Raw genomic sequence first — 14922 nt, forward strand, 5'->3', positions numbered from 1 at the left:
GAGTGGGGGGAATGCCAAGTGACTGCTAATGAGAATGAGATTCCTTTTTGGTCTAATGAAAATGTTCTGGAAGACAGTAACGGTAATGGTTGCACAACAATGTGAATATTCTAAAAACCTCTCAACTGTACCTTTTTAAAGAGCGAATTCTACGGTATGTGAATTATACAGCAATTTTCTAAAAACAATACATTTTTAAAAAGAGGCTACATTTCCAGAGGTCCCTTTTATTGGTCAGCTGAAGAACCTAGACAACAGGACAGGTTCTCAGCTGAGGGAGACACCAGACTCCAATTCCACAGCTTTGGTTTTTCTAAGTAAGCACCTCTATGAACTAAGTGGCAGAAAGCCATAGACTTCTCAATGTTACAGGAGTTTTTCTTTTTCTTTTTCTTTTTTTTATTTTAAAGACTCTATTTGACACAGAGAGAGAACTAGCAAGAGAAAGCACAAGCAGGGGGAGTGGCAGAGGAGAGGGAGAAGCAGTCTCCCTGCTGACCAAGGAGCCCAACATGGGGCTCCATCCCCGGACTCTGGGATCACCACCCCGAGTGGAAGGCAGATGCTTAACGGACTGAATCACCCAGGCACCCCAGGAATTTCTTATTTTAGACTATAAACACCTCACAAAACTAGCTCTGGGCAATTAAAAAGATAATCTTATTCATCCTCCAACAAAGGCTATGTCCTAACAAAGGCAAAGCCCAATGAGGTACGAGATAATAATGATTCCCCAAAACCCCTCCCTCCTCCTCAGCTGGCCTGGGTTTCATTACTCTAATAAAGAAGATTCTAACCAATGGACCTGAAGTCCTTCAACAAAAAGCTGCTCTAGGCCCAACGACTTACCCAATGTCCGCTCCACCGCAAGTCAAGGAACAGATCGCACCAGGCAGCTGGTTATCCTCCAGAACCTTGGCTATTATTCTAGAAATGGAAAAACAATTACGGAGAAAGGAACAATTTACTTTCTTTCTTTCTTTCTCTTTTTAAGATTCTATTTATCTATTTGACAGAGAGATCAAAAGTAGACATAGAGGCAGGCAGGGTGGCGGGGGGAAGCAGGCTCCCTGCTGAGCAGAGAGCCGGATGTGGGGCTCGATCCCAGGACCCTGAGATCATGACCTAAGCCAAAGGCAGAAGTTCAACCCACTGAGTCATCCAGGCACCCCAACAACTTAGTTTCTGAAAGTTTTTTTTTAAAACTGGAATAATTTTGCTGTTTAAACTCTTTTAACCCCTTAGCCCGAGTCCCAAACACGCAGGCCTGGATTTCACCTGACATATCAGACACAAGGATTTCTAACACCTTAAAAGCACAACTTATTTTCCCCTAAAATCTTAAGAAGAAAAATACATGGAGCACCTGGGTGGCTCAGTCCGTTAGGTGTCTTTTTTTAAAAGATTATTTTAGGGGCACGTGGGTGGCTCAGTGGGTTAAGCTCCTGCCTTCGGCTCAGGTCATGATCCTGGGGTCCTGGGATCGAGCGCCACATCGGGCTCACTGCTCAGCGGGGAGCCTGCTTTCCCCTCTCTCTCTCTGCCTGCCTCTCTGCCTGCTTGCTATCTCTGTCAAATAAATAAATTCTTTAAGAAAAAAATCTTTATTTTAGAGAGAGAGAGAGCTCGAGCGAGTGAGCGCACCAGCGAGGTGAGGGGCAGAGGGAGAAGTAGGTTCCTCGATAAGCAGGGAGCCCAACTGGAGGCTCAATCCCAGGACCCTGAGATCATGACCTGAGCCCAAGGCAAATGCTTAACCGACTGAGCCATCCAGGTCCCCCAAGTGTCTTGAGTTCTGACTTCAGCTTGGCTTATCATCCCAGGGTCAGCAGATTCAGCCCAGCATTAAGATTCTCCCTCTCCCTCTCTCTGTTACTCCCTCCGCCCTGACCTCTCTCTCTCCTTCCCTCTTAAAAGAAAGAAAAAAGGGTGCCTGGGTGGCTCAGTGGGTTAAGCCTCTGCCTTCAGCTCAGGTCATGATCTCAGGGTCCTGGGATTGAGCCCCACATCGGGCTCTCTGCTCGGCGGGGACCCTATTTCCCCCTCCTTTCTCTACATGCCTCTTTTGCCTACTTGTGATCTCTGTCAAATAAATAAATAAAACCTTAAAAAAAAAAAAAAAAGAAGAAAGTCCAAATTCTATACCTACTTCCATGAAAAACATACTGTTGTTATATTCTCTAGTTGTCCCCCAATATGTCCTTTTTATTGGTTTTCTTTTTTCTGTCCATCAAGGATCACAGGTGTAGCTGGCATATCTGTGACCAGGCATCAGGTTGTACAATTTCTTCCAGGGACTGAGGGTGTATCTACTGTCTACACAAGGAGACAGACTATTCTTCAAGGGTGGGGATTCTGGTTTGTGCCTAGGAGCTCACCAAACCCTTTCCTGTACTGCATGAGCCCCTGGCACTGGATTAACTCTCTTATTCTCCTGCCCTGGTTGCCTGGTAAATGTTCGAGTATCAACAAGTCTACAGAGACACAGCATGACTTATGCTAGAAATGACGCCTGAGCTGGTCAACGTTGAAACCTGAAAATGGGAACCTCACACATTTTGGTCGTCCCTGAGCACAGGGACTCTTGGAATTTCATGTCCCTTGTGGGTAGCTAAGAGCTCTGCCTAAGGAACTGTTCCAATACATTTTGGGTCCTGAGGGTCAGGAGGCTTTTACACCAGGGCACCCCCCCCCCCAAATCTGTCCAAAGCAACTCTCATCTCCCTACTCCTGCATGAGCTGCTACAGAGACACAGAATGAAAAGAAATACTGGATGTTATCCGCCGGGGCAACATGGCCTTGTCATCATGTACGAATCTGAACGTTTAGCTCAATTTATAAGAACTCAGTTTATAAGAACTACTCAATTTATAGGAACATTACGGCACCCTTGGTGAATTCCAGCAAAACCTAGCATCATTTTACTTACTGTCTTCTGCGACAAAAACAGGTAACATCCTTAATTATGTAAAGAACAGGCCATGTTCCCCTAAGAACATTTCAAATCCTTCAGTCTGTTTAGAGCAAATACATAAATAAGCTCAAAACAGCAATTACCTAGAACATTTGAAACTACTGTCAAAATAGGTATTTTAAACCAGCTGCTTAAAAACAACTGGCAAGTCTGGTTCACTATGTTAAGAGAACTGTCTTGGGTTGTTTTTTTTTTTTAAACTCCCTGGGAGGCAGCTCTTTCTGCCCACAGGTCCTATCCCTGTGCTTTAATAAAACCAAATTTTTACATAGAAAACAAAACAAAAAACCCCACAACAAAAAACAAACCAAAAAACCCCAAAAAACAAAAAAACTGCCTGGGAAACTCATCATTTTTATAGATATGTTCTGTCTCGTGTGTTTTGCAGATTATCGTTGTCTATAATACTTAATTATAATTTAAGTATAATTACGATCAAATTTTAATTATGGTAAGCCAATAATTATTTAATTACTCAATTTAATTATTTTGCCTTGGAGGATAAAGTTTCCTCAATATCACCACACATTCCTTTCAAGTATATACTAACACACACACTACTCTCTTTTTCGGCCCACGTTTCAATTCCTAAGCCGCTGTCCCTAAGTGAACTTTTCACATTAAGGACCCTCTTCCACAGAGACTTCACATGCTTTCTCCGAGCAATTCTTCTATCAGAGAAGGCAGACCATGCAACCAATGGAACATCAGGGACAGTCAACAACCACCACTCTACACGGGAAGGCATCCTCTTCTACACAGTCTCCAAATTCCACAATGACAGATTAGTAACACTAATTTTATGACCTAATCAGAATTGTCAAGTTCTCAAAAATGAATTAAAAAATCGGTAATCCAAAGATGAAATACATTTTAGACATTCTAAGTATCAGTAGAACAGTATTATCATTTCTGTTTTGCTAATCACTTATTAAACAAAAGCAATAAAGTATTAGCTGGGTAGAAATAAAAAACCATGAACATGTTCAGCAGTTACTAAATACCGCTCCTAAATTACATGACTTCCTTTCCACTGGATTTGTTTTTATTTCCCAAGTGACATAAACGTTTGTTAAGAGCTCAGTTTCAGTATGTTAATCAATATTTGGCATGTTTCCAAAGAGCCACGGAAGAGCTCCATATACTGTAAAATGATTATCAAAATGTTATTACAATCAAAGGAGAAAGAGGTTATACAAATTTCCTGCTTAAGTACATGTGACTCTTCCACTGAATTAAAAATCAGTGCCACCCGGGCACCTGGGTGGCTCAGTGGGCTAAGGCCTCTGCCTTCGGCTCTGGTCATGATCTCCTCTCTGCTCAGCGGGGAGCCTGCTTCCCTCTCTCTTTCTGCCTGCCTCTCTGCCTACTTGTGATCTCTGCCTGTCAAATAAATTAATTCTTAAAAAATTTTTGAAAATAAATAAATAAATAAAAATCAGTGCCAGCCTTTGAGATTATGCAACACTCAGGAAAAAGCAAGCCACACATACTTACTTTGTGACAGCTACACTAATGAGCGAAGTTGTTGGAGCTCCTTTCCTTGAGAGGGTTAAAAAAAAGAAAAACGCAACTTAATTTGGTGGAAATCATAAATACCTTTTACTGTCAAGCAGAACCAAAATTCTGTGTGACAAATTCTGTCCCAATCAGACCACAGAACCTGGTAACTGAAATAAAAATCTGTCCTTCTTCAGCTTTGTGTCTCTGGGACTCAAGGGACTATAAAACTTTGAAAAACATAAAATGGCAATTCTGAACCTGCCCGCTGCACTGAACACAGGGACTGTTATATTAACCTTTGTCAATTATGGAAATGGAACTCTATCAACGTGAACTTCAGAAGTTCCCCAGAAGGCATGCAGAACTGAGGAAAACCATACAACTAGTCTTTATGGACTCAAACACCAGAAAGCGTGGGTCTCTTTGGCAAGATGGTGTCAAATCATTAATCTCCCAGCGATGCCTGGCTTTTGTAGACGGTCTGTGAATACAGTCAACTGAACACAACATTACAGTTAAGTAAGTAACTAGTGAGACAGATGCCAAGCAGGCCAAGACAACTCTCTTGGCTTTCCTGATCTCACCATGGAAGCGAAAAACAGGAAAGTGTTTTGCCATCTGCAAAACAGGCATTTCCCAACTAACTTCTACTATCATGTATTTTATGAAGATGTAAAAGTTAACATATCAATGGGAACACTGGCCAAGAACCGAAGAATTACTTGGGAATTCACTATGAAATTTTTATGGGAAGGGGGGGGAAAAAAAGTCAAAATTTCACAAGGAAGGTTGTGACTCTTCCCAAGTTCTTTTTTTTCTCCAACTTTTTAACTTAGTTTTGTTCTTAGAGGGTGGTATAAAGGCTCCATCCGGGTCTTTCTTCCCAGTTTCTGAAAGCGTAACAGAATCCTCTGGAATTACCCCCAGGGTATGTGTTATGCTAACAGGGAGTTACGTTAACAAGGTGATTTGGGGAGGGGGCAATGCTAGACAGGGACCCGATGGGGGCTGGTCACTGGTCACCATAAAATCCAAGGCCGTGATCGAACTATCGGCCCTCTGGGACTCCATCTATGGGGGCAAGAGGAGGGCTGAGAGAGTCCAATCACATGTCCAATGATTTAATCAACTGTGCCTTTGTAAGGAACCCCCAAGAGAAACTGCAGACACCAAAGATCAGTGTGGCTTCTTGGTAGGTAGGGTGCCCTGCCCCAGCTCAACTGGGAGAAGGCGCAGAAGCTCTGCATCTGGGACCTTTCTACACCTTACCCTAGATGTATCCTTTAAAATCAAATTATAATCAAGTGTCTGGCTAGCTTATTCGGTAGAGGACTAGACTTTTAAAATCAAATTGTAATCATTATTAAATATAGCATTTTCTTGAGCTCTGTGGGTCATTCTAGTGAATTACTGCAACTGAGGATTCACGGGTACCTCCTAATTTATACAAGACTGGCCAGAACTGCAGATGTCCTGGGTGACCTGGGACACTTGTGGCTTACATCTAAGCCTTGTGGAGGACTGAGCCCATAAACCTGTAGAGCCTATAACTAACTCTTACAGTATATCCACTTGGGGTGGAAACAGCTGGAAGCGAGAGTGGGGACAAGCCATTTGCCAAAAAAAAGTAAGGCAAAAAAATTAATCTTACCAATGGCAAAATATGCAGTAATAAAAAAATCAATCAATTAGCAGGTGTGACTTATATGTCCATTAAAGAGTAGGATATTAGAAAACATTTCAATACATTTAAAATCCTTCAGGCAGTACCTGAAAACGGCTATTTTTATCATCTTACTACCACTTAAGAAGCTGAGATCTTACCAAAGGCACACATTCCCACAGATCATTGCGATGGCATTGTTCCAGCCATATACTGCCACAGGGAAGTTGAACGCAGTGATGATCCCAACCAGGCCTACAGGATTCCACTGTTCAATGAGGGCATGGCCAGGTCCTGAGGACACGGGATGGGGCAGAACACTTAAGCTAGTATCTTAATGCATTTGATGGTACTAAGAGTCTGAAATCATTCATTCTGAGAAAGAAGGTGCACCAGACCCAGGGCAGACTCCGGGTGCCTTACAGTGGCTCACTTTACATAGGTACATTAATTAGCATACAATAAAGCTGTTGTTACTACACTAGGTTATAAAGGGTACTGATCATTGTGCCTCTGATCTTAAAGGAGCTCTGTATGGAGCAGGGCAGCATCAGCACCCTCTGGAAGACAAAGAAAACGCCAAGAGGTGATGAGAGGTGCCCTGGGGGATGTGAATGCCAAGGGCATGACCCCAGAGCTGTGATTCCTGTTCTTTACATTGTCTGTCAAGTCCTTGGCTGACCTCTTCAAAGAGAGAAAAGGTGGCTCATTTATATGAAAAAAAGAACAGCTCTAAGAATTACACGTATGGTAAATGAATGAAGTGCACAAGTCTTTGAGTTCATATAAGAAAAATGATAAATAAAAAGAAATATACGTATTCTATATACAAATTTTAAATAGGGGCACCTGGGTGGCTCAGTCGTTAGGCGTCTGCCTTTGGCTCAGGTCTTGATCCCAGGGTCCTGGAATCAAGCCCCACATCGGGCTCCCTGCTCTGCGGGAAGCCTGCTTCTCTCCCACTCCCTTACCTTGTGTTCCCTCTCTCACTGTGTCTCTGTCAAATAAATAAATAAATAAAATCTTTAAAAAAAAACAAATTTTAAATATACTGTCACCCACAGTCCCACAAAGGGTGTATTTTTTATTTTTTTAAGATTTTATTTATTCATTTAACAGAGAGAGAGAGAGAGAGCTAGACCAGGAACACAAGCAAGGGGAAAGGCAGAGGGAGAAGCAGGCTCCCCACTGAGCAGGGAGCCTGATGCTGGGCTCGGTCCCAGGACCCCGAGATCACGACCTGAGCCAAAGGCAGTCGCTCACCAACTGAGCCACCCAGGTGCCCCAAGCAGCATATTTTAATCAAAGGAAGCCAGAGCAGTGAACTGAAGCAAGAAAGGTCACAAACTGAGTTAAAACCACAGACCAACTAGGAAGGTGGGGCTCCCAGCCGTCCATCTTTCTGCAGAACATGAAACCCAGCAGTGGCTATCCTCTCTCCCTGGCCCTCCTTTAGTTGAGCTCAATCGCCCTGGAAATGATGTACTGACACAGCCTCTTCCTGGCCCCTCCCCTCGTTGTCATCCTCCCCAGGGAGGCTAGTGCAGCCCTGATGCCCTCTGTCCTCTGCTTACAAGCCTGTGGTGTCTGGATGGCTACTGCAGCTGCCCTCAGGACAAAGTCCGAGCTCCTCACCAGGACAGGTGTCTCCCCTCACAGAGTGCCCTCAAGCTACACCGAAGCAAGGCAGCTACCCAAATAAGCCAGGTCCTCTCACTTTAACTAACAGACTTCTTCCCAAGGTCAGAGCACCCCTGCCCCAGCACTCCACCCCTCTCTGCCTTGAGGCCTGATCTTGGATTACTGTCTCTCCTAGGGGCGTTTCCTGATTGACTCATAAGGCTGGCTCAGGGTCACCACCCTCCCCTGCACCCCATCACAGTACCCACCATGCACTTTTATAATTATCCCATTACTTGTGTCCCACTTTCCTCCCACTCTAAAATGTCGGGTATCTTTAAGCTTTAAACTCTTTCAGGACAGGGTGCCTGGGTGACTCGGCTGCTTAAGCCTCTGACTTGATTTCAGCTCAGGTCAAGCCCTCAGGGTCATGAGATGAGCCCTGTGTGGGGGTCTGTGCTGGGCAGGGAGTCTGCTTAAGATTCTCTCACTCCCTGTCCCCCTACCCCCGCCTCACTACTATGCACACTCACTCGCTCAATCAATCAATCCCTTCAGGACAAGGATAATGCCTTACTGATCAAGTATCACTATCAATTCACCTGGTACCTGGTACACACTCAGTAAGCATTTACTACATTAATGAAATCAAAGTCGCCCAAAAGCCTCTGCATAGAGAAACTAATAACCTACTCTTCTAAAAAATGTGCCTACAGGGGCGCCTGGGTGGCTCAGTCATTAAGCTTCTGCCTTTGCCTCAGATCATGATCCCGGGGTCCTGGGTTCAAGTCCCACATCGGGCTCCTTGCTCAGCAGGGAGTCTGCTTCTCTCTCTGCCTCTGCTTGCCACTCTGCCTGCTTGTGCTCTCTCTGACAAATAAATAAATAAAGTCTTTAAAAAAAAATGTGCCTACAACTGAAAAAGATTTTAATTGGTGAGGCAGACATCTCAGTAAGTATATATCAAAGAAATTCCTTGTTTGCATACATATGCTTCTCCAAACTGACAATTTACTTTTTTAACTAGAAAAGCCTATTGGAAATTATTAGTAATGGGGCACCTGGGTGGCTCAGTCAGCTGAACATCTGCCTTTGGCTCAGGTCATGATCCCAGGGTCCTGGGATGGAACCCCCCATGGGGTTTCCTGCTCACTGGGGAGCCTGCTTCTCCCTCTCGCTCCCTCCCTCCTCCGCACTTATGCTCTCTTTCTCTCTCAAATAAATAAATATTAAAAAAAGGAAAATGATCAGTAACATAAAACATAAAATGCATCTTGGCTAATGGGAATCATTGCTATATACCTAATTAAGAACAGTAAAAAAACAAAAACAAACAAAAAAACCCCCCCAATTCTTTCCACCAATAGGAAATTTACCAAATACGCCAAGAAAAACAGGAAAATTGGCTCTTTAAAAAAACATATTCCTGGGACACCTGGGTGGCTCAGTCAGTTAAGCATCTGCCTTTGGCTCAGGTCATGATCCCAGGATTCTGGGATCAAGCCCTGCATCGGTCTCCTTGCTCAGAGAGGAGCCTGCTTCTCCCTCTGCCTCTCCCTCTCCCACTGCCTGTGCTCTGTCAAATACATAAAATCTTTAAGAAAGAAAAAAAAACCCAAAGTGCAAGATTAGGGGAGAGCAATCTCCGTTAAGTATGACTTTCAAAATATGTTACTAGACTACCAAAATTAGCTTAACATTTGTCATATGATACGGGATTAGGTCATTTCAGATTTTTCCTAGTGATACTACAACGAACACCTTTATATATAAACCTTTGTCATATTTCATATTGATTATTTACTCAAATTAGAGTCTTGAAACTGGTATTAAACTTCGGGCCCTTTGGATTTATTTTCAAATTGTTTTTGTTATGGACTAGTGATTCATGTTGCCAAAAGTCCCCATAAAGAGTGGCTATCTCACCTACAGACTTCCCAAAACGGAGTTTTGGCTTTAAAAATACAAAATTTTAACAAGGATCTTGATCTGATATTTTCACCTATTTTAATTTACATTAGTACAGAGATTAAAGACATTTTCATATGTTTACATGCTACATGCAATTCTTCTGCAAACTAGTCATAGCCAGGGCATTTTTTTGGAGTACAGTCTAAGAGCACAGAACTCTAAGTTTAACTGACTTCATTGCTTACTTTCAGAAGGCAAGATGGGTCCACCAATCATCCGCGATAAGCCAACAGCATAATCACAAATATCCACGTACTCTTGAACTTCTCCCACACCTTCCACTAAGATTTTCCCCATCTCCAGTGACACCTAAAAGCCAAGAAGCATTCTTACAACACAATTCATGTTTTAAATACTAAATTTATGGGGTGGGAGGGGGCAGGAGGAAGCAAATGGCATTTCTTGTCTATTTCGTCAAAGTATAAACTTCAGAAAGTCTGTTATTATCTTAATTTAAAAACCCATGAATTTTCTTTACTCTTCCCTGTTCATCTTGTTCATCTTTCCTCTAAAGACTTTTTTTATATGTATGAACTGTTCTCCTTAAGCATCACAATCCTAAAATCTTAAACAAAAACACTCAACAGCCGTAATCCCCAACTCAAAGGAATGTCTATTTACTATGAAAATACTTTACCAAACTTCCTAGTATTTGGATCTTCTCCCGCAAAGCATCCCCAATCTGTCTTACTATTTCTCCTCGCTTCGGAGCAGGAACCTAAGAAGAGAACAGAATCTTAGCATCTGATTCAACGTGTAAACTTGTGTCTGTAACACAGTATTAGACAAACATGCTCTAAGGGAACTAAATACAAACCCATCAGATGACTTTTTGATCACATCCAAACAGTATTATGGCACATCCCTAACACAGATACCAGAGTCCCAGAAAACATCAACCAGATGATAGATTTTTGGAGAGTAAGGGTCTGTGCCAAGAACAGAGATAAATTATAAGACTGAACACAATGATTCTTAAAAAGCTTAAAATACCTTGAATACCAATAAACCTTTGTGATTCCCACTGACATCTTCTTACGGGTCAAAATGACTGCATACCCAAATCCTAGATTCAGCTAATAAAACAGTATTCCATAACCCATTCAAATTATGATCCACTATTTTCTGAGCACCTACTTACTACGTGACAGGCATCATTCCAGGCACTGGGGCAAAAAATAAACAAGGCATTCACAGAACTAATAATCTTACTGAATCTTACTATAAGTGCAATGGGAAGTCTTTAATGGTTTTTAAGGAAATGATTTGCTTCACTTTTTTTTTTCTCCAAAGATTTGTTTTTTAATTAAGCAAGGTTTATACCCAAACTGGGGCTTGCACTCAAGACCCCAACACCCCAAGATCAAGAGTTGCATGCTCTACTGACTGAGCGAGCCAGGTGCCCCTGCTTTGCCTTTTATAAGACCACCATGCAGAGGGCACCTGGGTGGCTCAATTAACCATCCAAGTGTCCATGTCCAACTCTTGATTTTGGCTCAGGTCACGGGAATGAGCCCAGTGCCAGGCTCTGCACTCAGCACAGAGTCTACCTGTCCTATTTCCTCTGTTCCTCTCCCCACTCTCTCTCTCTCAAAAAAAATAAAATAAACAGACTCTTTTAAAACTCAATGTGGTATAGGTGGAGCATATATTGGAGGGGAAAGAGAAGTAGGAAGGCCAATTAAGAACATACTCTAATGCCCTAGGCCAAAGATTATAGTAACTTAGTTGTAAAACTAAAGCAAGGGACACAAAGCAGATTCAGGATTAATCTGGAAACAGGACAGACAGGACACCCTAATGGAATAGGTGTGGGAAATGAGGGAAGTGCAAGAACCATGGATGGAGCCCAGGTCTGTGGCTTGAATAGCTGGGTGGATGGAAGTACAATTCCTGAGACAAGACAGAAGTGTCAGGGGTTTATGGAGACAAAGAGTACAGGCTGGGTCACGTGAAGTTTGTGATGTGCTTCACTTATGGAGACATGACTTCCTCAACTGTGATCACCACTCCTTTCTTCTCTCCCCTCCAGCTCTTCCCAATTAACTCAGCCTCTCCTTCAGAGGCAACTGTAAGGATGGCTTCCCCCAGGCTGGGGCCTGCCCGCACCCCCTCTTAGAGGGCTACCACAGCACTGCTCAAAGGTTGCCGCCTCCTAGAGCCTGACCCAGAACTCAGGGTTCATCTTCGTGCTCTTCTTCCCAGAGAGATCACCGGGTCAGGAGAGAGCTTTTCCGGAAGGTAACCTGGCATCCTACTAACATTTAAACCATTCCTCCCCTTTGACTAGGTAATTCCATTCCCAGATACCAAGCATACACGTAAGTGTACAGAGGGATAGGTACCACACTTAACCACAATGCCACTTCTAGCACAGACAAACCAACCACCCTAATGTTCATCAACACATGACTAGTTAACATCGGAACAGCTATAAAATTGGACACTTCACACTCTCCAAATAGGAAGATAGACTTATAAGGAAAAACTTTCAAGAGTTGTAACAGAATAACAGAAAATAGCAAAATAATACACACAATAACTAAACTTTTGCTTATAGTTGAAGAAATATATAAAGGATGTTAATGGTAATTTCTGGGGAATAGGATTTTTTTGGTGGGGGGGGGAGGAGATGCAATTCTAACAGACTTCCATTCCCCACATTTTCTATGTCTACAGCATTTGCCATTTTTACAATACATGCAACTCTTCGGAAAACAATAAACAAAATTTGCAATGTTACATGAATCAGCACAGATCTACATACTTTCTAGAACATGGGATGGGCTCATTGTTTCAAATGAATTTAGCCTAAGTTCAGTGAACTGGTTAATATCAATCCAGAATGGCTAATACACATTTACATTATATTCTGTGTATATATTATTTGGTCTCTAACCAGTAATTATTACACACTTTCTATGTGCCAGATATTCTGATCTTCCCCAGGGACACCAGGAAGACGGCTACAATTCAAGCCCACTAGAACCAAAACCCCAGTGGGGTGGTGGAAACAACAAACAGGTGATTTCAATCTCATGTGGTGAGTGCTGTTCTGGAGAAGCCAGACTGTACAAGGAGAGAACCTAGCAGTGTTAACTGAGTGCTGCTTGCGGTTAGCAAGCGGGGAAGAAGGCAGCTTTCCGAAGAAGTTTAAGGTAGAGATCTAAGACCTCAAGCATGATTGCTGCTTGCCAGCTAAAGAGGTAGAGAAAGTAGAGGGAAATTATGGGCAACAGGAAACAAAGCATATGCAAAGGCCAAAAGTCAAGAGAGGATATGGAGGATTTTCGGAAAATTTAGAAGGTTTAAAGGAACCAGGAGAGAAAATTAGGGGCCGTAGTGCAAATGACCTTATAAAGGATGCTCCAAAAAATACTGGGAAAATCAGCAGAGAGTATTAAATGGTAGGGGGAAATTACAGCACCTTTTAAAATACCATTCCAGGAGCACCTGGTGGGCCCAGTCTGTAGAGCATACAACTCTTGATCATGGGGTCATGAGTTTGAGTTCCACATTGGACTTAGAGCGTATTTAAACAAACAAACAAAAAATCACCCCAGTTATGGTCTAGAAAATAGATCAGAGATTCACACTGGGAGACCAGTAGGCAGGACAAAGATGGTGACTTGTCTCAATTATAAAAATAGCAATAGAGATAAATGTAATTTAAAATATTCAAGACTTGGGGCACCTGGGTGGCTCAGTGGGTTGGGCCGCTGCCTTCGGCTCAGGTCATGATCTCAGGGTCCTGGGATCGAGTCCCGCATCGGGCTCTCTGCTCAGCAGGGAGCCTGTTTCCCTCTCTCTCTCTCTCTCTGCCTGCCTCTCCATCTACTTGTGATCTCTCTCTGTCAAATAAATAAATAAAATCTTAAAAAAAAAAAAAATTTTAAATATTCAAGACTTGGTAACTGACAGTAACCAACAGATTCTCAACCCTGGGTATACAGCAGAATCACCACCCATAAAACTTCGGGGCTAGATCCCATGCAAGACCATTCAAATGTGGCCTCTTCATTGTTGTTCCATCCTCACAAATGACAGGACAGAGTAGCATGAACTGAGAAAGCCAGGATTAGGTCTGGGGACAGGGAAATGAGGGCAGAGGACGCAACAAGACAGCCCCATCTCCCAGGTGAGCTTTATCGGCCCCAGCACGACAGGCCATTCAAAACCTCATGCCCTCCTGAGATGGGCAACAAGACCCCTCATCCCCGCACACTGTAATAAAAGAGCCTCCACGTAAATGGTATTCCTTTATGCCCTTACAGATAGCTCATTACCAGGTGCCTGTCCTCTCTCGGGCTCTTCCTCACCAGAGGTGGGAGGGGGAAAGGACATACTGGGGATGCAGAGGGGCCTAACAGTGGCCATTCTGGGCTGAAACCAGTTCATGAGAGCAGCAGAGCCAGCACTCCTGACCAGGTTCTCTGTGCTCAGGTGTAGTTAGAAGAAATCATGTATATAAACGATCCTCCTCTATTTTTTTATTTTTGCCTTCAAGGAAACCATTCCCACTGAAAAACTGCAGGCCTAACACCAATGAACTCACTGAAACACAGGGCCAGCCGAAACCATCACAGCAAAGCAGAAGCAGCCCCACGCCAGAAAGGAGCCTGGAGGGTTAAGTGGATAGACCAGGAGGGAATGAGCTTTGCTCTGTTCTTGGCTGAGGCACCAGCAGCCTCTAAGTAACTACCCCATTGGCAGGAGCCCCAGAGGCAGTTAGGAAAGGCTATGCCACTTCCCTCAACTTTGAACTCAATCGTTTAGCTCAAATTCTAACAAGTGGGATCCCCTACTGACTCCACCATCACCCTGCACAAGCCATTCCCACTCAGCAACCTCATTCTACTAGGAGATCTAAAGAGTCCAGGAAGTAGGAGAAAGCATGGTAGGTGTCCAGAGGTGGGCACTGTTCAGGCAGAGCAGACTGCCAAATGCAAGCCTCAACAGGAAAAGAGCATAACAGAAAAGTACAGCATCCTATTAAGGAAAGGCAACACAGTGTCAGCTGCCAGCTCTAGGGCAGAGCCAAGACTAACTTAAAAGCCACTTCGGAAAAGGCAAGATCGTGAATCACACATGCCTGGGTAAATACACACACATGTAAGAGAGGTTTCTGATCATAGGTTTCCCTGGCATTCCAAACATTTAGAATCCGAACGCAAATTATGGACTTTAGTT

The 14922-nt window shown here is 43.3% G+C and overlaps 1 protein-coding gene across 4 annotated transcripts in view; it reads right to left on the minus strand.

Moving 5' to 3' along the window:
• ALDH7A1 (aldehyde dehydrogenase 7 family member A1) overlaps window positions 1-14922 on the minus strand; it is a 52237-nt gene that overhangs the window by 32328 nt on the left and 4987 nt on the right. For all 4 annotated transcript variants that reach the window (XM_032844588.1, XM_032844603.1, XM_032844594.1 and 1 more), the window contains exons 4-8: window positions 10370-10450; window positions 9918-10041; window positions 6303-6435; window positions 4473-4517; window positions 850-927 (exon numbers count right to left, since the gene is read on the minus strand). In XM_032844588.1, the coding sequence (XP_032700479.1) occupies window positions 850-927; window positions 4473-4517; window positions 6303-6435; window positions 9918-10041; window positions 10370-10450 (461 nt within the window). The remainder of the gene's footprint in view (window positions 1-849; window positions 928-4472; window positions 4518-6302; window positions 6436-9917; window positions 10042-10369; window positions 10451-14922) is intronic.

Source organism: Lontra canadensis, unplaced genomic scaffold, assembly GCF_010015895.1.
Source record: "Lontra canadensis isolate GAN:19392208 unplaced genomic scaffold, GSC_riverotter_1.0 scaffold4, whole genome shotgun sequence".
In the NCBI taxonomy this organism is placed as follows: domain Eukaryota; kingdom Metazoa; phylum Chordata; class Mammalia; order Carnivora; family Mustelidae; genus Lontra; species Lontra canadensis.